Source organism: Diplotaxodon limnothrissa, linkage group LG4 (assembly GCF_057381915.1).
Source record: "Diplotaxodon limnothrissa isolate DT_005_m linkage group LG4, D_limnothrissa_male_GT1.1, whole genome shotgun sequence".
Lineage (NCBI taxonomy): Eukaryota > Metazoa > Chordata > Actinopteri > Cichliformes > Cichlidae > Diplotaxodon > Diplotaxodon limnothrissa.
The window spans coordinates 29,706,988-29,733,040 of NC_140599.1; the positions used below are offsets into that span (position 1 = coordinate 29,706,988).

Sequence of the window (26,053 nt, forward strand, 5' to 3'; positions counted from 1 at the left end):
GAGACTTAATACTTATATATACATAACTGATGCTTCCGCTGTCTTCTGCCTTCACGCTGCTGATGGGCGACAGGGGGTGGTGCAAGGGGAGTGGATTGGGATCGGGCTAATGGGAGCTTCTTCACTGCCATCCTTATCGCGCATTGTCCAAAACTTGAGGGAGAATGCAGCGATTATAAAGCAACGAACGGATTCTGCGCTCTGCAGCTTTTGTTCACAACTTGTCCCACAACAGGTAACCTCACTAAGGAAAAGACTTTCGAATCGGTTTCATACAGCTTTTGTTGTATCCTAGTCTACTTTTTACCCCCACGTTATCAGCGTGCAACATCCTGCAACTGCTATTGCCCTGGCAACCAGCCCTCCTCTCCATCATTCTCTGGCGCTTCACCCCTCACCATCAGAGGCAGGCTCCGAGGGAAGCCAAAATCTGCCGCTTACGCTCGCCCTCCAAGTGGAAGTGGACCCTTTTGTTCACTGGCGTCAGTTCAAATCTCTTTGCTTTTTTACTTATCTCAGGTTCATGTGTCGGAAGTGTTTTCTCTCAGCATCAAAATGCCCGTGAGACGCGGTCATGTTGCTTTCCAGAACACTTACTTGGATACTATCATCAGGAAATTCGACGAGCAAAGTAAGTGCACATGAAATTAGTTTCAGTTATGCGTCTGTGCTGCTGTTGAGGTCCGAACAAAGGGTGTGATATTTAGATTCCAAACGTTTTACAAAATACATATTTAGTTTTCCCATTTTAAACATTTGGACTGGTTTTTGCTGCGATGGTTTAGCTCGCAAATGCTTTAAATAAATCCGAAAGAGATGGCAGAGACGGGCGAACTCTAATTTACGCTGAATTAATTACCGTACATTCTCTATTTTAAAAGGGATAAGTGTGCTCTTTGTCTATGGGAAAAGTGTTTCTGACAGCTAGTTCATCAGTAGGAGTGGTAGCTTGTATTTATTTCAGAGCTGTTAGTGTATCCAGTTAAATCTTGTTGGTATAGTTTTGTTTGCTTTATTTTTCACACGTCTGTGTTTGTTTGTCGGTCAGTCTCATTGCTTGAACAACTGTTTACAACTTGCATAGTTCCCATTTCTGTATAGCTGTATATCTCAGATTTCTGTAAAGTTATTTATTTCATATTCTGTATAGTTTTTCATATTTATATCCTGTTCATAGCCTGTACATAGCCTGTACTCACTACAGCCTGTACATACTTATAGTTATAGAATATTCACAACATACTTCATACCGTGTACATTATAACATACCATAATAGACCCATTTCTGTAATATACTTACATATCTATACCATTGCTAATATATATTGTAATATATCTATATCACTAAAGCACTTCTGGATGGATGCAAACTGCATTTTGTTGCCCTGTACCTGTGCATGTGCAATGACAATAAAGTTGAATTCTATTCTATTCTATTCTATTGAACAGATGGTAGAAGGACAGGCTTTTTATATTATAATAAATTAACACATCTTATCTTATCTGTATCAGTAATGCTGACAGAACCCAGCTGCTGCTTTTATGTTTGCGGGGTTGTTGCACCTGCATGTGAGTTTGTTTGTGAGAGCTCACCTTATGACTTACATTGTGTTCCATTAGCTCACATGTTCCAATGGCTGGAAGAAGAGACCACCTCTCACTTATTGGAGAGGAAAAAATCCCTTTCCCTGAAACCACAAAGGCCTCTGATAGAACACATATGTTGCTGTCTTCTTTTGACCTGACCATTATTTGTATGCAGTTTTACCTTCATCCATTTTCTGTACTTAACACTTATTACATGAGCCTGTAAATCTTTGTTAATGCTACTTTAGTTTAAAAACAAAAACACTGACAGACACCATGCCACATTATATCTCATGTGCCATAATCAGTACATTTCCTCACCACTAGCAGCGTGTTGACACAGGACTGAAAATAACCCTGCCATCCTGATTAGATACTGACCATAGATGGAGAAATAGTTGATTGCTGACAACTCTCAGTCTGTTTTAGTATGATCAGCTCTAGGACCAGTAATGCTTGAATCTCCCAATATCCCCTAAGAAACCCGTATTATGTAATGCCTCTACTGTATCCCAAAAAGGTGTATGTGTGTGCACGCGCAGTCTACATACACGTGCACGATAAGGTGAGTGCACGTGCCACAGTGGTGCTGCTTAGCAACGGTGTGACGATCAGTGTTTTTGCTTTGAGCCCCAGATAATGACTTTGGACAGAATGTGCTTTTCCACTCTAAGAGCTCACCCGTTTATATCAAAAAGAGGGGCCAAGAGAAGAGTCCCCTGCTCTCATCTGTGTGGGCAGGAAACAGCTGTTTAACCCAGTTTCACCAGCGTGTAATAAAAAGGCCAATGAGAGGCGACAGAGGTTATGTATGTACTTTTCATTCAGATCGTTCAACTCCTCCATTAGCAGCCTTCGAACAAAACTGCCCCAATTCCCTGTCATGCAGCATTTTTGGGACAGTGGGTGTTTCTGTTGCCACGAACAGTATCATTCATTTCATTGGTACTAGGCACTGAAGGACATATGAGCTTGGAGTTACTGTTAGGGATGTTTCTGAAAGCAGGGTGACTCTGAGAGACTCAGAATAATAATAATAATAATGGATACTTTATTGATCCCCATGGGGAAATTACTTGTTTTTCCTCTGCATTTGACCCATTCACTCAGTGAAGCAGTGGGCAGCCCACTAAGCAGGCGCCCGGGGAGCAGTGTGTAGGGACGGTACCTTGCTCAGGGGTACCTCAGGGTAGCCGTTAAGTGGATTCGAACCGCCGACCTTCCGATCATGGGGCGACCACTTTACCTACTGAGCTATCCCTGCCCCCTCAAAGCTCTGACTGACCAGGAAGAACCATTATTGTTGTAACTGACACTGTACAGCCACAGTGTTTCCCCCATGATGAAAGATCACTGATGGTGGTGGTCAACGCCCCAGTGAGTGTCATTAGCTGATGAGAAGTCCAGCAGCTACCATGCAGTTAGAGATTTGATCTCAACTTTAATGGCATTATTTTATTTTATTATTTTGTCGCACTGTCACATGTTTATCTTATTATGAAATTTCAATGTAAAATGATCTTAATATTGTGTTTTCATGAACAAAACTATTTCAAATGTAGGCTAGGTGTTACATTCACAAGTACTGACCTTCTTAAAAGACAGACTGGCAACATTTTTAATACAAATCAAAGCTGGTGGCAAAAATATCAACTGTACAGTGATTGTACTTTTAAGATATGAAAACTCTTTGATAAACAATGTAAATCTGGAAATGTAATATTTTTACTGTTTAGGTAGCCTTGCTAAACAAATAAAATATATTCATAGGCAAGTGGCTGATACCAATGTAATGATGTAATTAAAAAATGTCAGATACACAGGCTCCAAAACCTGTAGATTCCCATAAGTTACCTGGCGCCATGTGCTATACTCCAAATACCCTTATGCTGAAGTGCCCACCTGCTCCTTTTCAATCCCTTGGGAGGAATTGTGACGCTAATAACATTAGCACCATGGAAAAGTAGACTTCATTAGTTCCACTTCAGCTGATTGTCATGCCTAGAGGAGGAAGAACAGACTTTGTGGGCCGTGAAGTCAATGCGTATCCACAACAGTCTGTACTTCAGCATCTTTAAATCAAATTAAATCTTAAACAGTGTAAACAGTTTAATTGTCAGCATTAACAAACTATCTCTTTCAATCTTTCAGTGACAGGCATAAGTGCAATCACTGGAATCAGGCGTCATTACCCTCTGCGAAGTATAAGGCTAATTTAGTTGGTGAGATAGTCATGGCTAAGCTTAATTTATGAACCTCTATGCAGTATATTATTTCTCCTTTAATGAGCAGAAAGTTTATTAATATTTATAAGCAAGAAATTGGCTTTATCAGTGTTGCTTCTAACCCAGCTTTAATGGGCGGTCGTTGTACTGCCACATGGATATCTTGCCTTTATAAATTGTCAACTGACACTGTGTTCCTCCCTTCAGATCGCAAGTTTATTATTGCCAATGCCCAGATGAAGAACTGTGGCATCATCTACTGCAATGAAGGCTTCTGCCAGATGTTTGGTTTTACCAGAGCAGAGATCATGCAGCAGCCCTGTACCTGCCAGTTCTTGGTGGGTCCTGGCACAATGAAGAGTTCCCTGGCCCAGCTGGGACAGGCCCTGCTTGGGTCTGAGGAGCGCAAAGTGGAGATCCTGTACTACTCTAAGGAAGGTAAGACACGCGAAAAACAAAAACAAGACAACGGAGCTGGAGGAAAAATGACTGGAGTAAGCCCATTTATAGCTCGAAACCTCATGAAAAGAGTCTTCTGGCTGTCACAAGATTTGGCCTGCTGACAGCTTGATTGTTATCAGAACAGTCCAAATAATCCTCCATATGTTCAACTAGTTTATCATTTATCTTCTGACAAGAAACCTTGTTACAGAGATCTTAATCCAGAATGTTACCTCAGTCCACCAGCCATTCGATTGGATCTGTTTTAAAACATCCTTCCTGCTTTCCAAGACTAGTCCTTTCATTTTGATAATTCATCATGATAAATGTCTGGATCTGATGCACAAAGATGATTTTCATGTGAATAATTTTTGCAATCAAAACAAGTAGATAGTAAAAGATCGTCTCCCTTTAAGTTTGTGTAGTTCAGGAGATTCTTTATTCATCTCAGACCACTATGTTTGGCAGGTATCCGAGTTTAGCTGCTATCTTTTGCTGGACTCCCATTGATCTTGCGAATCCGTCACCATGGCCAGATTATGCTTTTATATTTAGGCTTATATTTAGGCAGGCAGACTCAGCGTCTTAATCACTTCTTCAAACCTGCTTCTTTTGGTGTAGCCTTAATTCATACTTGCCTGTATTCTCATCAGTCCTATGCATGATTCTCTGCACATCGTTTACTTTTATTTTTAAAGTTTAATTTCCTGTTTATTCCAAGTTATTTGGGATGCCAGTGAAACACTGTCCTCTGCCGAGGTCTGTGTTTAACCTCCATCATCTCTTTTTCTTTATCATCTTTTTCTGGCACAAAGGAACTGAGGTAGACACACATGAGTGAGCATGAGTTAGACAATGACAGTTACCGACTATAAACCATACATTTACTGTCTACATTTATACAAGGACATTCATAGTACATGTCTGTTATAACTTTTGCCATTTGGGCATGAGGAGCGGAGTTTAGAGTGCTGTTGTCATGGGAATGGGATTGTGTGCCAGATCAAATCCACTAAGCATCCATTTGTTTTGTTCCCCTGCTTCCCACTGTGCTCCCAGGCTGAACAGACCGGGGAAAAAAATCTGAACATGTGATTGCAATGTGATTCAGAACAAGACTACAGCGCTCACAGGTCGATTTTTTTTCTTAACCTCCAAACAAAATCTCTGTTCAAGGTCTTTCAGGGTGAATGTATGAATGGAAGTGAATGCATGCACTGTGTGTGTGTGTGTGTGTTTGTCCGTTCTGCCCTCTCTCCTGTTTCTATTTTTGGAGCTCACTGATTGTGAAGTGAAGTCAGACCTGACAGAAGTATTGCTCATTTAGCCTTTTTTTTTTAGCTTCCACAGTTTTTGAAACGATTCCTTTCTTTCTTTCTCCTTTGCTCATATTGCTTCCTCCTGTGTGACCTCCCTTAGAAACATAACCTCGTTAAACTAGGCCAGCCTTCAGCTGATCACATTTTAGAAGTAACTTCTAGGTTACCAACAGGGGGTGTAGCTCAGTGGTAGAGCATTTGACTGCAGATCAAGAGGTCCCTGGTTCAAGTCCGGGTGCCCCCTGTATAGCTGCTGTTTCTTATCTTTTGTGTCAATAGGGACCTGCAGACCCTGCCTTGTGGGAATCGTTCCAGTAAAAAATGAAGAAGGCCTTGTGATCATGTTCATCCTTGACTTCCAGGAGCTCATCGATCCCTCCCACAAGAAGACTGCTCTCAGACAGAGAATCACCCAAGGATGGGCCTATTGTAAAGCCTTTCACACTGCATACTGCATGTTTTGTTTGTGTTTCAAATTTATAGAAGCTAAACATTTTTCTGTCTTTCTCTTTTCCTGTGAATTCTGCAACTGTAAATATAAATTAGAAATTAATGTGTGTAATTAGTCTTGATTTTCTCATCATATTGGTCAGAATGTGTACTACTGTCTTACCTTAGCAGAAAAGTTGGATATTTTAAAGCAGAAAAGTTGAATTGAATACATTTTGAACTTCGATAACAAGTGAGCTGAAGATAAAGTTTTCTCTTTAGGCCAGAATCGCAGGCTGAAGATGAGGCTGCCGGTGCTGCGATCCATGCGACGACCTTCACTCTCAAAAGATCAGTTTGAAGGAGTGGTAGTAGACTACCTGCAGGTGAATAACACATGCATGCAGTGCAGTCCATTTGCATGAATGCATGCTTTGCATTTTGCTGGAATACATAAACACATCTGGCAGTGGAAAAAAATCTGTACAAAGATAATACGTCATACTGTGACTCCTAGGCATGACATTTGCAATGATACAATTTTAAAACTTACTGACATATTATGCCTGCAATGCTTCTACTGTTCTTCAATCATGCATGAAGAGCACTAATCAAAATGTTCTACACACTATAGTAACAACAAAGTCTTTGATTTGCCTTTCAAGTGCTATATATACAATTTTAGTTTTATATGCAGTTCAAATAGTTAAATACGAACCACCTTAAATAGCAGAGAGATGTTTTTGAAGCAGAAGTTCTTGTTTCTCAGCCCAAAAAGACACCAAATGGAAGAATAAGGGGGAAAAGCAACTGGTCTGTTTATCTTTCTCTTCTTAGAATTTTCCTTTACTTGTGTTTAGAGTTCTCTCTTTTGATGAATGGCACCTTGTATGAAAGTATTTCCTGCCAGTATCCTTACCTGACACTGGAACTGTACTGAATCAGATAAATTGACATGTTGGGACTGTTTTACATTTACGTGCTGGCGGGGAGGTGACATTCCTCTCTGTTTCAGAACAGCATTTGTGAAGTGTGAAATATTACAACGTTTTTAAGAAAACATTTAGAAGAGAAAAAAAGCATTTCAAGCCAAAAACCAGCAGATATGGTGTGTAATTATTTGTTTGAACTATAAAGAGACGCATGGCCTTCATTTACGTAATATTCAAAGTAGCTTGTGCCTTATTGCCCTTCCTTGACAGCCAAACAGCGAGGAAGTCCCTCTGAAAGAGTTTCGGATCCCATCTAAGGAAAGCTGTATGCAGTCTGAGACGGAGGCTCTGATAGAACAGGACATGGATCCCCCATCGCCGGCAGCTCAGCCCTCCACCAAACGACGCTCCCTTCTGACAGATCGACTGGACCCCATGCATGCCTTCCCCCGAGGGACATTACCTCGAAGTTGCTCGAGGGACAGTGTTCGGAGCCTCCGACGTGCCTCGTCACTGGATGACATCGATGGCATGAGGGCAGAATGGAACAGTCGGCCTGGAGACCCCCGGACTAACAGCAGTGAGTGTCTGATGGGGCATCTCAGAGGGAAACTAAAGCTGTGAATAAAATATAGAATTAGTAAGAGTATCATCAGGTTATCGTTGCTGTATTTGTGTCTCAAAGAAACTATGAAGTCTTTACAATGCATATTTTTTTATGATGTTAGTGGAATTTAATGTGTGTTTAACTTTTTTTCAGGTTAACCTTCTGACAGGAATATAAAGCAGCATCCTAATAAATTAAATCACACAAAGCACTTTTCACAGCTGGTTTCTCTGACTAACTCAGAAAATGACACAGAATGCAGTTCAATTTTTTTTCTTCATTAGCCTTTTATTCTGTTAAAAAAACCTGCTTTGAGACATAAATTTGCCTTTGTTATTATTGCCACTTTGGTTTGCATACAAACAAACATTTTCACTGTGAGATCTGCTGGAAGGTTTGCTGGTATTAAAGGGATCTCTAACAAGTCGTGTCTATTATTTGTTATTTTAGGATACAGTAGGATCTCAGACTTGAAACAAGCTTGCAGTGGTGGCAAACATGTTGACAGATGAGGTCAGGCAGGATGTTCACAGATGACATTGTGATCTGTAGAAAAATTAATGGCGGGAGAAGCAAGACAGAATACATGTGCGTAAATAAGAGGAAGACAGATGTATCAGTGAAGATGCAAGGAGCAAATGAGTTTAAATACCTGGGGTCAAAAATCCAAAGCAGCAGACAGTGGACAAGAGAGTAGAAGAAGAGAGAGCAGGCAGGGTGGAGCAGGTGGAGAAAAAAGTCAAAGGTGATTTGTGACAGAGGATGCTAGCAAGGTTCACAAGATGGTAGTGAGAAATGCTGTGATGTGTGGTTTGAAGATGGTGACACTAACAAAAGACAGAAGGTGAAGCTGGAGGTGGCAGAGCTGAAGATATTAAGAATTTCATTGGGAGTGAGCAGAAAGGACAGGATTAGAAATGGGTACAGCAGAAGAACATCTCAGGGTGAGTGTTTTTGGAAAACCTAATTAAAGAGGCAAGACTGAGATGATCTGAATATGTGCAAAGAATGGTTAGGGGAGGAGGAGGAGGAGGGCTGTGTATTGGACAAAGGATGTTGTATATGGAGTTACGAGGCAGGAGGAAAGGAGTAAGACAACAGAAATGATTCATGGATGCCATTAAAGAGGACATGGAGGCAGATGATCAGCTGTAGCAACCCCTAAAGGGAGTAGCTGAAAAAAGAAAAGGAAGTTTATATCAGATTAGAAAGTGAGGTGACACATCAAATCATTAGTATTATCAAGTTAAATGCAGTTGAATTAAATGTTTAGTAGCTTAAAATGTCCTTGGCATATCCTAAAACACATAAATGCAAACTAATCAGAATCAAAACTGATTTTTTTCAGCTGAGCTGTAACAGCTTTCAACAGATTTCTCACCAGTTCGGCACTTGTCAGGTTGTTGATGTCAGATTGTTGCTCTGATATTTATAACACAGAGAGCGTCCCTCTGTGCAGCTGCCTAATAAAAATTCCAGTAGAGACACAATAATCAATTCTTCTGTCAGTGATTGGGTTTGTGTTAAAATTGCTCATCACTGCACATCTATTAACCTCCGCTCTCAGGGGAAATACTTCATGAGGAAACGTTTTCTTTTGTACAGGTTCCAATCATACTCTTCCCGTTTTCTATTCAATCTACTCTTCCACAGATTTTTTTTTTACTTGACTGCTGATGCTGTTGTTTTGTGTTGTAGATCTCAAGCCCAATACTCTGAACTCCACTTCAGACTCAGACCTTATGAGACATCGAACCATAGGCCGCATCCCACAGGTTACCCTCACGTTCGGCTCTGACCGAATGAGACCGCCTTCCCCAACTGAGATTGAAATCATTGCACCCAGCAAGATTAAAGACCGAACGCAGAACGTCACAGAGAAGGTCACTCAGGTCACACAGGTAAGCTGCTCTTTACCATCTCAAGAGAAAAAAGGGAGAATAAATGCCTGTTTTCTTTGCACTTTACTCATCTTCACTCATTTTATGTCATCACCAGGGTCTTAAATTTTCCATTTCACATTGCTGGCTGCATATATATTTTCTTATTCAGTAATTGGCTACATCAACCAAATTGCTGTCTGATCTTTAAGAGGCAAAATTGCCAGAAATTACTTGCTTCTCACCTGTGAGATTGGCCAAATTGTTAAATGACTGTAATAACAAGGGACCAGCGTTCCTTTCTTCCCTTTGTTTGGTTAATACACAACAGCAGATATGTCTGCAGCCGCTGAACAGCAATCAGTGGTAGGAAACACTAAAAGGAAGAAAATGTTCACAATTACAATACTTATGTCCTAGAAAAGGAATCAGTGACACAGACTTCGGCTGGTAGAATTGGTTCTTGTATCATCTTCTGCTTGGAAAATGTTGTGTTAAACTACTGCATTTTTTATTGTTTTAAGCTAATACAAGGAACAGCAATAAATAACTGAGTAATTAATATTTTCAGGTGTATTTTTAGCTGTTTTTGGCTCTTCCTGAAAGAGAAATTTATAATGTTTCTAACTGGAAAAAAAGAAATATGATCATTAACATCATATTTCTGTCAGATAGTTCAGTCAAAGGTGTCTATAAATGGTACATGCTTCAGGGTGACTGAAGACGCGAGACATCCGAACTCACAGGGTGAAAGCGTGAACGAATAATCTCACCTGAGGTGTGACATCTATGGCACCAGCAGCAAAACACATTCATCAGCCACCTGTCATCACACCACGGTGTCTCTGTGTATATTTTGGCAAACTGCCTCACAAGAGTGAAAGAAGGACCACAGTGGAAAATACCTTAAAATAACCAAGAAGGGAAACCGTTATTTCCAGTAAAATACAGTTAGGTCGATAATTTCTTTTTTTGCAGTTTTGCCGCTATACACGACAAGTGATTTAAAATCAAACGATGAGTACATGTGATTGAAGTGCACAGTTTCAGCTTTGATTCAAGGGTTTTTTACAAAAGTACAGGATAAATTATTTATTATTAGCAGTCATTTTTATACACAGTCCCCCAATTTCAGAAGCTTAAAATTAAATGAACTGCTGGCTCACAGGCAGTTTCATGGTGAGGTCAGGCCTGAGCCCATGTAAACAAATGCAGCAGACATAATATTTGAAGCTGATTCAAAAACCTCACTTGATGCTTTATAGCTTTGCACTTGAATTACATTTGATAGTTTTAAAATTCACTGTGGTGACGTCATATGTTAGTAAGTAACATGAACAATGATTAAGAAAAGCAGTTTATAGATGCCAAAATATTTTTTAAATGCATTATTATTTGTACAGCAGTATGTCATGTTTTCTAGTAGTAATAATTAAATTATTAAAATTACTATAATTATTAAATATTTTTAATAGATTTGATGAAGGTCTCATGCCGCACTAGACACGCTGCACAGCAGGTTGCTGCCATTAGTAAGTATAAATGGATCTACGAATGTTACATTGAACATAAGAAAAAATGATAAAGCTTTTCTTTATGACTGTAACAATGCAAAGGCCTGTTTGCTCAGGTATAAAGCAGAAAATAAGGCAATGCTGGGCTCCCTAAGTGCATCACATTAACCGGTTTATCTGAGAGGCTTTCAGGATGGTCAGTTGAGCCTCTTTTCAGCCAAACTGACCAAAGAAGGGTTTTTGTTTGTGTCCCATTTATCTTTTTTTTTTTTTTTTGGAGTGGCTGGTTTGTTATTTTAGCAGGATATCAGATATAGGAGCTATGGGTTCACTATGAGGTGTTTTGTAAGCTATTTACATGGTTCATGACTTGTAACATTTTACAAGATTTTAATTATCTGATTCATTAAAGTCTTTAAAATTTAGAGCGTCAGCTGATTTAATATACAGTATGATTTTTTTTTTAATCTGGGTTAATGATTCATCTATTAGTTCCTCCCCAAATATATATATAATCCAGGCTATAAAACTACACACAGTAACTCACAGTAAGTGATTTGATTACATTTGGTTGCAGTTCACCCCAATTGAATCTGCCTCTGGGCATTTAAGCGACCATGACTCGGTTAATCTTTGTGAAGTTTATTAAATTACTTAGAAAGTTTAATAAACATTTCAGTACGGATACCACCTTTTAGGAGATGTTAGTTGTGCATTTGCACAGTGCTGTGACCTCATGTGACTGCATTGTGACTGAATGTTGCTGCTGTGGTGGTGGTGAGATATTGCTTCTTTGCACTGGGAGTGATTGTGGTATTGACAGCCAGCTCTGACTCTATATGCAAGCAACGTAGCTTCTGTGGTCCTGGAAAAAGTGACTGCACAAACAGAAGACCTCTCGAAAAGCCTGGCTGAACACTTCATCTGTTATCTTGGCTTAGCTGACGTCATGAACAAGATTGGTTAGAAAGTAAGCGTTCCTCTGTTTAACCACACAGACAGAGTTTGTCTGCTTGTCAGGGAGGTTTGTTTTAGTCTTGTTTTGTTTTTGTTGGAAGGTAGAAGGTAAAAATAAAAATAAAGATTAATAAATCTCTTTGGTATGCCACTTGCTGGCAGACCACACACCGTCTTAGATGTTTAGTTGTTTTTAGATTGATAAAGTGCTTTGATGAAGATTATACAACATTAAATAAACTCAAAGCATTTCCATCCATCCATCCATTGCTGCTGCTTTATTTACAATTAATTAAATCTATTCCTGTTTTGTTTTTTGATATTCTATGAATGTGAAAACATATTTCTTTTTCAAATATATAACAATGCACAAAACATTTTAACCTACTTTGTTGAAAATTGTCAGAGTTTGTGCACCTGAGGTTTCAGGTGTTTCCCTTCCTGGTCACCACTCATGTACACAACTTAAATACATATGAACCATAACAGTAAAATCTCTCCTAACTACATGACTGTTCAATCCTTTTAGGGTTAAATTCTATAAACACAAAGGTCAAGCATCCAAATAAAGAAAATATGTCTGTGTCTTATAGAAATATAAACTTTTTCTTCAACATTCAAAAATGAAAAAAAAAAAGGTTTCATTAATTGCACATGCAAATGGAAGTTATTTCCAAATTTCTGTGTAGTCATATTGCTGTGTTTTCTTTATGTAATGTCAGTACATGAAGAATGCCTGGATGTATGTAGGGCTCACAGCTGCCTGTGAGTGTGGAGAGGAGTCCTGCTGGTTAGCTGGATTTATGAAAGGGAGCGAGACTATTGAGCGGCACTCGTGGCTTGACGTTGCCAGTGACCTTGGCCCCTGGAACTAATGGAAGTGGAGGGCAGTGGGCTTGGTCTCTGTGCCTCTGTCAGACACTAAATCACAACTGCGTGTTGTTACCGCTGTGAGTTTTTGTCCGGTTAAACCAACTTGCTTGAGTATCATAATGTTGAGTTCAGAGACAAGAAGGTCAGGCTAACGTCACAGTAATCACGGCTGCTGCCATGTGAACTGTAGCAGTGGTCTTTTACTGACTGTGAGTTTTCTACAGGTACTGTAATAAATAGTAAAGCACATGTTGCCTTTCTCTGTGGCCCCAGTTTCATTATGCATAGAATGTTTTCTTTATGCTGCCCTTATAATTGAATTTCGATTGGCAAGTTAAAAAAAGAGGCATGATGGTTGTCATTGATCTTTGTTCATATTGATTTGTCTGCATAACACAAAGCACACTGCGATTGATTATAGACTGTGGCTTGTTAAAGACAGATAACTGTACAAGAGCCTCAGCACACTGTAACTAGTACTGTGTGTCGGTGTGTATGTGGCGCCCCCTGGCGTTGACTGATCTTGCAACAGGGCAACTTGGAGATAGTTGCAGCTTTAACTGAGTGTGGCTCTGTTTTTTGCAGGTTTGCACAGCTATTTTTTTTAGTATTTGTCTCCATGAATGTGTGTGTACAGGTTGATAACATGCTCGTTTGAGATCTGATTGAACTCTGAAGCAGTCACACCCAAATAACGCATGCTTCTAAAAAACAACATCCTCACAAGGCGTCTTAGAGACTAGGCAGTTAAAAATGTGTAAATATATTTTCCAAATATCAGGGTTGAATATGAGGTTATTTGAGTTTTTTAATGGAATTTATTAGTTCATTTACAAGACTTTGCAAAAAATATTTTTTAAAAAGAATTACATTAATTCAGAGGGGAGAAAAGACAGGGCAATGTTACCGTAAACCTTTATTTTTTGAAAATATAATAAAAGTGATTGGAAGGTTATTCACAAAATGACAAGACCTCACATACACTACATTAATTCAGATAATAATTTGCATATGCAAAAATACTAAACAAAACCAAAACAGCAAACACGCACAATGTATTTGCATTCACAAACAATTCACGCAAATGCTTTTATAATTATTTCCCCAGCAACTGACAATAAATCTCACCTCCTATAAAGAGTGTATAGAGCTAAAGGGAAATTTTACTTCAGTCAAGAGCTTAAAATTTATTTAGCTGTTTAGCTTTTTATTGTCAGGCCAAACACAACCACCTTTGATTTTTTTTCTCCAGTAATTACTACTTGTTGAGCATCACACAGGAGGCAGGTACCATCATCCATCACTTTTTATGTGCTTGAAAGAGGATCCCATGATGAGGGCAGGGCTACAATCAGGGAGGAAGAGCGAGAGGAGCAGAAGGGAGGGAGACACAGACTGACGGACAGAGTTCCCGTCTCCCTCTCTCTTTCTCTTAGTCGTAGTCTTGTCCTGCTTTTTACCCTGTGGTGTGTGTTTCAGCATGAGCGTCAAGCAGAAACTTCAGCCTGTGAGTACAGCCTTACTGGGTCTTTCATGCTCTCTGCAGTTACCCTCAAAACTCCATTTCTTTTTCAGCTCCACATTCCTGTTTGTTAGCTGCCAGTGTTCCTTTCCCTGTTCTTCCTCACCCCATCTTTAGTCATCTTCCACCTCAAACTTCCAGCTCACTGAATATTTCTCCACGAGTTAGAAATGATCACTTGACTCAAGTTAAGCTGATGACATGTCAAAGTGACGTAACTTCACAAAGAGATTACACGAGAACTGTGCAGAGTTAGAGCACTTTCAAATTTACTGAGGGGTTTTTAAGCTGAAAATAAATGCTACTTTCATGTCTGCATTCTATTAATGTGATATTCACATCCTAAAGGCTTAATTTTATCTTTACTTATTTTTTATAGATACTATTTAAACTTTGAACTAAAATATTTAAAATGTTTTGTGCTTTGCATTGTTGCTTTATCCACAGTTGTCATATTATTATGAATATTTTATATTTCTGCTCTGAATACCTTAGAAGAAGCACTTTCATATATATATTTATATCTATATGCATGTCTCTCACTTTTTCTCTCTCTTCATATATTTATATATATATATATGCTGGATTATTACTATTATATGATATATATTTTTTAAATCGTGTTCTCTGATTACAGCTCTGCTGACTTTTAAATCTAGTACAGCTTGAAATGTATCAGCTTGATCTCTTCCCATGATGACTTTAAAGTCGGAGTAGCAACAGAGAGTTGTAGCGTGCAAATTAGAGGTGCCTGTCGTTGTCTGGTCATCATTATCATTAAACAGAGCTGTGGTGGACATCAATAACGTAACATTTCTTGGATGAGTGAACCTTTGCTCATGTGTTTACATTCTCATTACTGTGTTGTCTCTTCACATCTGTTCAGCTCCTGTGGTTAGTTGCTTACACACAAAAGGTTGTCACAGTTTGTTGTCCTAGATGGAGAATTCAATAAATTCTGTGCACTTTCTTCCATTTATGTCTGTTTTCCAAACTGAACGCTGTCTTGTTGGTCGTAAACCCAAATTATGAAGCAAGTGAAGCAGCCAACATCCCTTTACTGGAAATATTATCGAAACCTTGGTTATTCCCAATGACCATCTTTTTTTTATATATAGTACTCTGTCTTGAGAAAAAGTTTACTTTGACTATTTATGGACACTGCTTTCATTCAAGCTGGGAAAGTGGAAGGGAAATGCATTTTTGAGGAGACTTTTTTTCCCTCAACGAACAAAAAAGTCTAAATATATATTACATTTTGCAAGGGAAGATGGGTTTACTGGTTTCTTGTACCAATATGTGACAAATTAAAGGAAAAACTCTCGACTTGTGGAGATCCAAGGGCCCTGTTTTGTTGTTGGGACATTTTTCTGGGTGCACTTCTCCCCTTGGATGGATAGCTCATGTATCAATCAATGCAATGTTCTTCTGAGTCATCAGATTTATCCTGTGGTGAAACATTTCTAGCTCGAATTAAGAGAAAAGAGAGAGATCTTTTCAAGCTTTACAGTGTCATCTCCATCAGTAGGAGGGGAGGGATCACTTAATAGTTAAATATAAATAAGATGCACATCATATGTCATGGCCTTCACAGTCCCATATGTATCCATCTATCAGCTGGATACATATGGGAGATCTTTGGCCACAGGGTTACACCACATTCTCTTCATCAAAACACCAGATAAGAAGCTGTTTTGGTGAATATGGTTCATTCCCTGCAGTGGGCTTCAGGACTTGAGCTATAGCACACCAAAAGCTTTTCCCTTTTAATTTCTCACTGATCTGTGTGCTTGCCATACAAGTTCAGCTTCTTTTGTCATGATGACTATCAACATAATTATGCAAACTGAAATGTAAATGACGGTCTAACCGCCAAAGGGTTTGTAAGGACAAGAAGGACATGGAAACCCAACAGCATGTACAGCAGTTTAGCGCTCTGTGGTTCATGTAGATGTGAATGTCAGTTATAGTGCATTAAAAGAATAAAGCACTTTGATTTCTGCAAAGCCAGTTTGGCCAAATAGAGCTGACCTTTCCATTAACAGAAATTACCTAAAATCACTCCTCTGCATGAAGCCCAGTCGATGCCAGCACTTATTCCAGTCTGAAATTGATCAGATCGCTGGCAGAAAGGGTCACGTGGTAATCACGTGGTGCAGCGGAGGCAGGTGAGGCTGCAGTGGACTCTCTAAAAAGGACAGTGATTTGGCTCGGTTAAGTGCATTTGAAGAGAGGATAGAAGAAGGCAGGAGCTGGGATGTGTGTTCATGGCAGTCATCAGCAAACATATTTATCTGGAAGAAAGTGATGAAGGAAGGGAGATGGGGAAGAAGGCAGGTGGGGCTGCAGAGAGTTTGGAGAAGCCTCCTCTGCTGCTGTGGACGCCAGGATGAGAACCTGGACATGGAAGCTCTTATTGTTGTACCGGTCAGTGGATCTTACTCATCACTGATTCAGTCACTGGTAATTTTCTGATTTGTGTTGGTCTGCATGTAAATGGTACTCGACATATGAGTGGATTTGTGTTTTGCTCTTTTCTGCCACCCTGAAAGAAGAGTCCAGAGTTGTTTTTTAACCTCTTGCTGTTTTAGAATATTAGGTTTAGAATATTTTGAGCAATGCACCATTTATTATAAATTAAAGCCGTGTTCATGATGAAGTTCATCATCTGAGGTGGCATGGCACTATCAAAGGACATGCTGGGCTTTACTTTAAGGGTGCAGTGGGGTGTGGTTAATGTAAAAGTATCCCAGTGTCTATCTATTTATCACAGTACTGCTACACCTTATGGATTTTTGCAGCTTGTATTGTAAATACTTGAGATGGCACTAACAGTAATTATGAAAACTACAGTTATTCTTGGGCTCTTGGGCTCTCGTGCACCATGTTTCCTGCAATAAATTCTGCTTGTTTTTCAGTTTCCCCAACCTTCGTCTTACTTGGTCAGCAACAGCTACCAGACTGTTTTAACATACACTCTTTTAACTCTCTCTTTAATTCTTTTAAGGCACTATCAGTATGTTGGAATTTTTAAAAAATGACTGAAATTAGTTTTGGCTGTTTTGTAAAGAACATCATTTTCATTTTAACTAAGAAAATTGAAATTTCTTATTAAATATTGCTTTATGGATAAAACCTGAAAATTGTTAAATTCTAATAATTAAACCGCAGTGAAAGCTGTTTAAATGATAACTTAAGATGCTGACTTACAGACCAAAAACATTTCACATTTTTATGTCAGAATTAAGTTATTGTTTTTGAATAAGGATAGTTGTTTGCTTTGTGAGAACTGTGCACTTACTTCCTTTACTCTCGTCTCAGACATTAGCTAATGTACACGCCTCCCCCTTTTTCCTGTTTTAATTGTATGCTTCATAAAGTACTCTATATAGTATTTATATTATACTTTCTGGCTATGGGCCTTGATCTTTCCTCCATTATTAATAACCTCCTCTGTATCCCATTGGCCTCTTATCAGGTGTTATCCCTCGGAGCTGACGTGCTGCCAGAGTACAAGCTCCAGGCCCCGCGCATCCACAAATGGACCATCCTTCACTACAGCCCCTTCAAAGCAGTATGGGACTGGGTCATCCTGCTGCTGGTCATCTACACGGCCATCTTCACGCCATATTCTGCTGCCTTCCTTCTCAATGAAGCGGAAGAAGAAACACAGAGAAGAATCTGCGGCTACACCTGCAACCCACTCAATGTGGTGGACCTTGTGGTGGACGTCATGTTCATCGTGGACATCCTCATCAACTTCAGAACCACCTATGTGAACCATAACGACGAGGTGGTCAGCCACCCGGGACGCATCGCGCAGCACTACTTCAAGGGCTGGTTCCTGATCGATATAGTTGCTGCCATCCCCTTTGACCTGCTCATATTTCGCTCTGGGTCTGAGGAGGTGAGAAAGCTATCGGAATATCACTTTGTGTTTCAGACAAAAGATTAAATGAAAAGTCTCCTTTTATAGCCTTTATGTGTAACAGATTTTTACAGTTTTGCAGTAAAACTGGAAAATTACTCAAAACACAACTTTTTTATTAAAGTCAAATACAGAAAGTCCCAAAATACAACCAACTAGGACATAAAACAGGTAACTCGGGAACAGACTAGGGTGGATAAGTAGACACGCTGACAAACGCTGTAAGGGAGCAGCAATCACAGAGGGCAATCAGGGGAAATGGAAACAGCAGGAAAGTGAGGCATATCCAAGATAATGATATACAAGAAGCAAAACAAAACATGTAAAAAATAAGAGGCACAACACTGACACACACAGCAGCCTGGCACAGAGAAATATGAAGGAAAGCTAGGAAAATAAACCAAAATACAAGACTTATGTTTAAATAGCAAACTCTCAGCCTTAACAGAAACTGCCATCAGAAGTAGCCTCCAAACCCTGGCATTATCAAAAAACAAATACCAATCAAAACTCAACTAAATAAACAAGTATACTAAACTCAAAATGCATGAACAACCCCCCCAGCGCCATGGCACTGCTGTTATGAGTGGCAGCTCTTGGCCTTTTAACTCTTACTAAGTGAACCAACTAATGCGCCTGTGCTTTTTGTGCTACAAATGTAGCTATATTTGGTTTGGAGAAACTTTTATCTGTGATGTCCTTTTCCTTTTACCAGTTTATGTAAAATTGATATTTTTATAATACTATGATGGAGTAATTATTGCAGGATAGCTGGAAGCATTATGGACAAATTAGAAGTGTTTATATGCGTTTTAAGAAGATGGAAAACCCGCTGAGTTACACATGGTAAATGTCCAGTCTGCTAATAGCACTAACATTAAATCTTCTCTGTCTTCAACAGCCTCAAACAACCACTCTTATTGGACTACTGAAGACGGCCAGACTTCTGAGGCTGGTGCGAGTGGCCAGGAAGTTGGATCGTTACTCAGAATATGGAGCTGCTGTTCTTTTCCTCCTTATGTGCACCTTTGCCCTCATTGCTCACTGGCTGGCCTGTATCTGGTACGCCATCGGTAATGTGGAGCGTCATGGCTCTGCCCGCATCGGTGGCATGAAGATTGGTTGGCTGGACAATTTGGCCGACCAGATTGGGAAATACTATAATGACAGTGACCCAGCCTCTGGCCCTTCAATCAAAGACAAGTATGTTACAGCCTTGTACTTCACCTTCAGCAGCCTGACTAGTGTGGGCTTTGGCAACGTCTCACCCAACACCAACCCAGAGAAGATCTTCTCCATCTGTGTCATGCTAATCGGCTGTGAGTAGAAAGGAAAAGGATCAGAAACATGCAACACTTCAGACTTCGAATCATTGAAGTAGAATCCAGAATATTTTGCTCTAACTCTGAAGCTCATCTTAGAAACTCTGGAGTAATTCAATTCTTCTTGCATATATTCAGTCACTTAGGTGATATTTCCTCATTTTAATATGAGGAAAATTACAAAGATAATGTCAAACAAATCAGCAAGTTCAAGGAGAATCATGTCAAAATATTAGGTCAGTCACTGTTTGTTAGCTGGTAAAATAAGTCCTCCAAGATCTTACCTGTTTTTATGAGAACAACTTGTACTGTTTACATAAATCCAGTACATCCTGAGCATACATACAGCCTTTGCTAACCTATTTTTTGATGGTACAGAGATAGACAGGAGAAATATAATCAAATTTATCACAACCCCAGGAGTAAATTGTTTCTGCCTTCTGTTCCATGCAGCTTTGATGTATGCCAGTATATTCGGAAACGTATCAGCCATCATTCAGAGACTTTACTCAGGCACGGCCCGCTACCACACCCAGATGCTGCGGGTCAAGGAGTTCATACGTTTCCATCAGATCCCAGGAGGTCTGAGACAAAGGCTGGAGGAGTACTTCCAACATGCCTGGTCCTACACAAACGGCATCGACATGAATGCTGTAAGGAAATGAAAAAACTTTGACTGCTGCCTTCCCCTTATGAGCATGCTTTCAAAGTGCAAACGTCAATGTGCACGTTCAAAGCACCTAACTGAAGTACAAATAATGTGTTACAATTTATAGAAACACTTGCTGTCCTCAAGTTCTCAAACCAGTTTTTCTGCATGTCCAGTGTTTGACCTACACTGGCTGCTTGCCGTATTCTATGCTGCTGCAATGGCCCAGTTTTTGTGTGGTGATCTTTTAATGTCATGTAGTTCTTAAAAGTAGTAATAAGTACAAATCCAGGCTTTGTTTGATGCACTTGCTCCCAGAAAAAAAAGTTTTCGTAATATTAAAATAAAACCTTTATAACACATTTTATTTCAAACGTTTTCAGAGACTTTTAGGGGCATCTTTGTGTTCATGGGGGTATAGCTCAGTGGTAGAGCATTTGACTGCAGATCAAGAGGTCCCCAGTTCAACTCTGGGTGCCCCCTCTTCATTTACAGACATTCATTGTTTCCGGTGTCTCATAGAGAGACCCACTTTTCAGATGTGATGTGCGTCATGTTGCTGGTTGGGACATCCCTGCTAACCAGAGCGCAAGAGCAGAATCAGTGCCTGCCAATTCAATGAGGGAATAGCTTATCAATTGTAGCTCTCATCCTGCATGCATCAATCTGATACTCTGCTCCCCTCCAGACCTTTTTCATGTGCTTTCACGTTACTTCTTTTTTTATGTTACAGAAGCTTAAAAAAGAAACATAATATGAAGACAAAGTTAGATTTCCTGTGTCCCATTTGTTTCTTCCTGCAGGTTTTAAAGGGTTTCCCTGAGTGTCTGCAAGCTGATATCTGCCTTCATTTGAACCGCAGCTTGTTGCAGAACTGCAAAGCTTTTCGAGGTGCTAACAAAGGCTGCCTGCGGGCTCTGGCCATGCGATTTAAGACCACCCACGCTCCGCCGGGTGACACCCTAGTCCACAGTGGGGATATTCTCACTGCCCTATACTTCATTTCCAGGGGTTCTATAGAGATCCTCAGGGACGATGTGGTGGTGGCCATACTGGGTGAGCTGCAAGTTGCTAATAAAGAGCTTTTTATTATTACTTGTTAACACTTTAAGAAAAATCATTTCATTTTCCATTTAGTTAAAATAATTATGACCAGAATACAATTTTCAAGGTTAAACAAAAAAATTCACCTATTTTTGGGCAAAACCAGTTTAATTTGTTTATATTTATCTGATTATGAAATGTTTTTTAGCTGTTTTATTTTGCAGTCCTGTTTGTTTTCCACTTACTTGTTCTTTCTCTTCCTGCAAAGTCACAGCCAGAACTGACATTGGCCCTTAGTTCACATCAGCACACACTTGTGTGTGTGTGTGTGTGTGTGTGTGTGTGTGTGTGTGTGTGTGTGTGTGTGTGTGTGTGTGTGTGTGTGTGTGTGTGTGTGTGTGTGTGTGTGTGTGTTGTGTGGCCAGAGGTGTTTGGGCACAGCTCCACTTTCATTCCACAGCGATTGATCATCAATAGAGCCAGCACTGGCTTATCCAGGCTGCACAGGTCACATCTTTGTGGCTGTACTGCTGTGGATCAGGTCACTGTGGTGCATTCTTTTTTAATAATGCATTAAACATTAAACAAGAAAATAAATAAATAAAAGAACTGACATTACCCTGTTATTGCTTATACAAGGATGGGCTTGCCTAATTGAATTTTCCACTACTTTTGCTGTGATGTATGTAGGAAAGAATGACATCTTTGGTGAACCCATCAATCTGTACGAGAGGTCAGGGAAATCCAGCGCTGATGTCAGGGCTTTGACATACTGTGATCTTCACAAGATCCTGAGGGACGACCTTCTGGAAGTGCTAGACATGTATCCTGATTTTTCCAACATGTTCTGGAACAATTTGGAGATCACCTTCAACTTGAGAGACGTGAGTGCCACCAGGGGGCGTTGTTACACAGCATCCTGCTTGTGATTAGAGTTTAGAGTCATAGATTTATGTCTCAAGATCTATTCTGTTAGTAAAAACGTAGCAAATCAACTGAGATGTTGTCATCATGACATCATAAACATGCTAAAACTGCATTTTCTGCCCCGGTTTTAATCGGTCCCCTATGCCTTTCCTCTCTGTGATGAGTGTAACTTTGTGTGGGGTCACGCTTTTCTTTTAATTTCTTTTAAGGGTTAGGGCAGAAATACCTGCCTTTCTCTTTTGGAAACAGGAACTTCCAGTTTGCTGATCTCTAGTGCTGTCAAGAAGATAAACTAGAACCATGTCTATCATTTCAAAGTAAATGAATCTATTACATTTTCCAAAATGCTCCCATATGACTTCATGACGTTGTTATTTCTTGTTATTTATAACTAATATTTATAACAGTACAATAAATAGAATAGAATTGCCCTTTATTGTCATTGCATGTGTACAATGAAATTGTGATCAAACATGTATAAAATGTCCATTAAAGACATTTCTTTTCATATATTACTCTGTCAGTCCTGAAATAATCACAGTGGCTAACTGGAGCCTTCCTGGTTTCTGAGTGTGGTGCCGTTTCAACTTAAAACTAAACGGTTTGGAAAAGCACTTAATGTGAGGGCCCTCCAGACAAACATGTAAATATAGGCAAAGTGTGCAGGAGGGTTTAGAGGCAGTATTGAAACTGGGGCATTTGAACAACACACTCAGTAAGCATTGTGCCACAGCGCTACAAGTGGTTACCAGTATCAGAGGTAATCTTAAGTGGTAAAATCATAAAGATCTCACCTAGATTTCTAAATATACTGATGGAAAAGGTGCTGTATGTTTCTTTTAAGCAGGAGATGTGGTTTGTAATTTTGAATTACTGAAGCTGATCTGTATCAGGTAGATAGAATAAACCAGACAACCCCAGGCAGGGACTCTGAATGTGGCTATCGTCTGACGAGGCATCGGAGAAGCTCACTGCGTCGGAGAAACAGGCCAGGTGAGTAAGGGACGCGGTCTAACGCCAAATGCTCCTGTATCAACTTATTGTCTTATTCCTATCTGAGCTGTGACTCTGTGTGGACAGACGGGATGGATCGTGAAGACTCTTACCCAGATCAGTCACGTTCGATGTCAAACCACCACCGGGGAACAATGGCAGGATCTCATTGGGAAGACCTCTGCAGCAGTGCTAGTATATGTTCACAGTCTAGTGATGAGGAAATGAAGCCCATAGGACACAGCAAAGGGGAGTTGTACCCCCATGCGGGTGATACCAGAGACTATCCATCCGCAGTAGTCAACCTTCTGCCTCACAGTGGACCTTCAGCTGGACTCGGCCCGCCTGTAGACCTTGGAGGACCTCCATACTCAGGTAAAATCCACTTAAAACACTTTTGGAGGCACAGAGAACACAAAAACTCCACAAATGTAAATTTTTTATTCCATTTTAATTTGCTTTTTTTGGTTTGAATGCAGCACTGATAGATAAATAAAAAATAACTGTGGAGTAATACATTCGCATATTTTAACAAACATTTTTTCAAGAAATGATTGTTCTTTTACTTTTGCACAGCAGCAACCCCTATCAACATGCCAGGCCTGTATAGCTACTGGCCAGACCGCAGAGCAAGTCAGTTTTCAGACAGCCAGAGGCGGCCATCCTCAGTAAGGGCGAGTTTTCACCCTTCACCCTGTGCTGAAGATCGGCCCAGTGAGCTAGAGTCTCGATTGGAGCTGCTTCAGTCACAATTAAACCGGTAAGCTAGACTTATGTTGTTTTAGAATTAAAGAAATAAACAAAAAGGGGGCACCCGGATTTGAACCGGGGACCTCTTGATCTGCAGTCAAATGCTCTACCACTGAGCTATACCCCCGGTGCAGAGGCTCCTGGGAGGTGGATGCATTTGTCACTGTTGTCCCAAGGCAGTGTTTGCATTTCAGCTCCACCCTTTCTGTGTTTGCATATCAGTTTCCAGCTGAGTGCTTACTACATGGGGCTATTTTGCATGTGTGTGAGAGAAAAGGAGGAGTAAGAACAAAATAAACAGAGATAAGAAAGGGTCAGGGGTGAGACTGAAAATGTCCATCATGTATGTTTTCTTTTAACTGCCTGCCTGCTTCCACGTGAATGATCGTGATGATTCTATAGCGACAGATAGAGAAAAGTGTGTTAACACTCATAATGCTTTATAGAAGTGTTCTGACCAGGATCAAATCATAGAAATCAAAGAAAAAATGTGTGAAAGAGTCTTGAAGCCATATATCTTTATCTTCTTGTCTTGTCCAGACTGGAGACCCGTATGACTGCAGACATTAATGTGATCCTGCAGCTCCTTCAGAGACAGATGGCTCTGGTGCCTCCGGCCTACAGCGCTGTGTCCCCCAGCCCTCACCCACCTCATCCCACCACACTGTACAGCACGGGCACACCCACAATCCACACCGTCCCTCCAAAGCAGCCACCACAGATCGACAGCACTGCCTCATTACTCCAGGTGCTTTACTTATCATATGCTATGTGCAATAAGATTGCTCCTCTATAGTCATTACTTTTTTTGACACTTTTGCCAGAAAAACTATTTAAGCAATTCAATTCAGTTCATCAGAGTTGAAAAAGAAAACAAGAACTTAAGACATCCATAATCCTGAAAGGAAAAAGAATAACAGAGATATCTGATAAATCTACAAGTCGAACGATGATTGTTATCTCCAGGTTTCAAGATAACAGACTGCCTTTTCACCCCAATCATCATTTATGTCTTGCATTATCTGTAGCAAGAGATCAGTTAATGCAGGATCTTTCTTCCTTGCTTTTGGATTCAGAGCACTTTTTTTGAGCCCAAAACATCCATAATATTAAACTATTTTTTAAAATTAGACTCTAAAAAAGATTCTGACCTTTGTGTCCCGCAGAACATCAGTCAGGCCGTTTATTTAATATAATTAAATTATACACTACATACATCTAATCTTGTATGAACTAATACTTCTCTGTCTTTCCAGAGTCCAGACTCTGACTGCAAGCACAAATCCAAGGATTCCCTGTCCAGCGGGATCCATCTAACTGTGGCATCAGATGACACCATGTCCATGTCACCAGAGGCAGACCGACCACATCTACCCTCTGTCGACCTCACTCCTCCTCAGATCTTCTGCTCTGGAGACCAAGAGCCTTCGGGACTTCTGTGCGGCATCCAGCGCTTCCCCTCTCTCCCGGAGCACCTGGAGATCTCCACAGAAATGCAGGAGATCCAGAGGCATGTGTCTGATCCTGTCCTGCCGGGCAGCTAGAAGAGCTATCACTGACCCTCACACCCTACAGCCTGGTACTTTGGACAGTACAGCCATATTTTCCCCACATCGGTACTTCCTTCCCATTTAAACCTCCTCTCCTGTTCAGATGCTGCTGTGGAGCGTGGGATGCCTTGCCTTTCACATCACAGAGGGTACACAGTGTCTCGAGTTTCTCAAGCACAGACCGAACAATGCCCTCAAGGCTGCTGTAGTTTTGTGCTCCAGCATCCCATCACTCCCAAAGTCCTGTGCAATAAAGAGCAGGATGGTGCACTGACATCTACAGGACATGCCAAGCAGTCACTGGATCTCAAAGCTACACCAACCGCTCCTACATGGAGGCGTCCTTGAAGAGAAGTGAAATGACAAGAAAGAATTAAGAGGTTTCACGTTTGAAGAATTATCTGCAGTCACTTTGTGTAAGAATTGCACATTTAGATTTGAACATAGAAAACTATAATCAGCTATTTGGAAATGAAATTATTTTCATATTGCAAATATTTATAGGTACATTCAGGACCATGCACTTAGTAAATGTAACAACTGTGAGTGGTTTAGGTTCAGTGTTTTGTCGTTGTTGTGTATGTTTAAAAATATCAAAAAGTCG

At 40.2% G+C, this 26,053-nt stretch overlaps 1 protein-coding gene and 3 non-coding genes across 6 annotated transcripts; 3 read left to right on the forward strand and 1 right to left on the reverse strand.

Moving 5' to 3' along the window:
- Nucleotides 1-109: 109 nt before the first annotated feature.
- kcnh6a (potassium voltage-gated channel, subfamily H (eag-related), member 6a) lies at nt 110-25,443 on the forward strand. 3 transcript variants are annotated; one of them, XM_085352810.1, is made up of 18 exons: nt 556-631; nt 4,020-4,250; nt 5,852-6,001; nt 6,284-6,387; nt 7,204-7,513; nt 9,239-9,441; nt 10,778-10,817; nt 10,896-10,906; nt 17,765-18,193; nt 19,116-19,533; nt 19,990-20,189; nt 20,989-21,241; nt 21,920-22,113; nt 23,050-23,149; nt 23,237-23,524; nt 23,726-23,909; nt 24,440-24,647; nt 25,156-25,443. In XM_085352810.1, the coding sequence occupies exons 1-18, from the start codon at nt 556-558 to the stop codon at nt 25,441-25,443; spliced, it is 3,687 nt and encodes a 1,228-aa protein (XP_085208936.1). The 3 variants fall into 3 exon arrangements, with proteins under 3 accessions (XP_085208935.1, XP_085208936.1, XP_085208937.1); XM_085352809.1 differs by lacking the exons at nt 10,778-10,817; nt 10,896-10,906 and adding an exon at nt 110-235 and having other exon boundaries at nt 520-631; XM_085352811.1 differs by lacking the exons at nt 10,778-10,817; nt 10,896-10,906 and adding an exon at nt 18,486-18,494.
- On the forward strand, nt 5,745-5,816 carry trnac-gca (transfer RNA cysteine (anticodon GCA)). Its single transcript has one exon. It is a non-coding gene; the product is annotated as a tRNA-Cys (tRNA).
- trnac-gca (transfer RNA cysteine (anticodon GCA)) lies at nt 20,597-20,668 on the forward strand. The gene has a single exon. It is a non-coding gene; the product is annotated as a tRNA-Cys (tRNA).
- Nucleotides 23,955-24,026, reverse strand: trnac-gca (transfer RNA cysteine (anticodon GCA)). Its single transcript has one exon. It is a non-coding gene; the product is annotated as a tRNA-Cys (tRNA).
- Nucleotides 25,444-26,053: the final 610 nt, after the last annotated feature.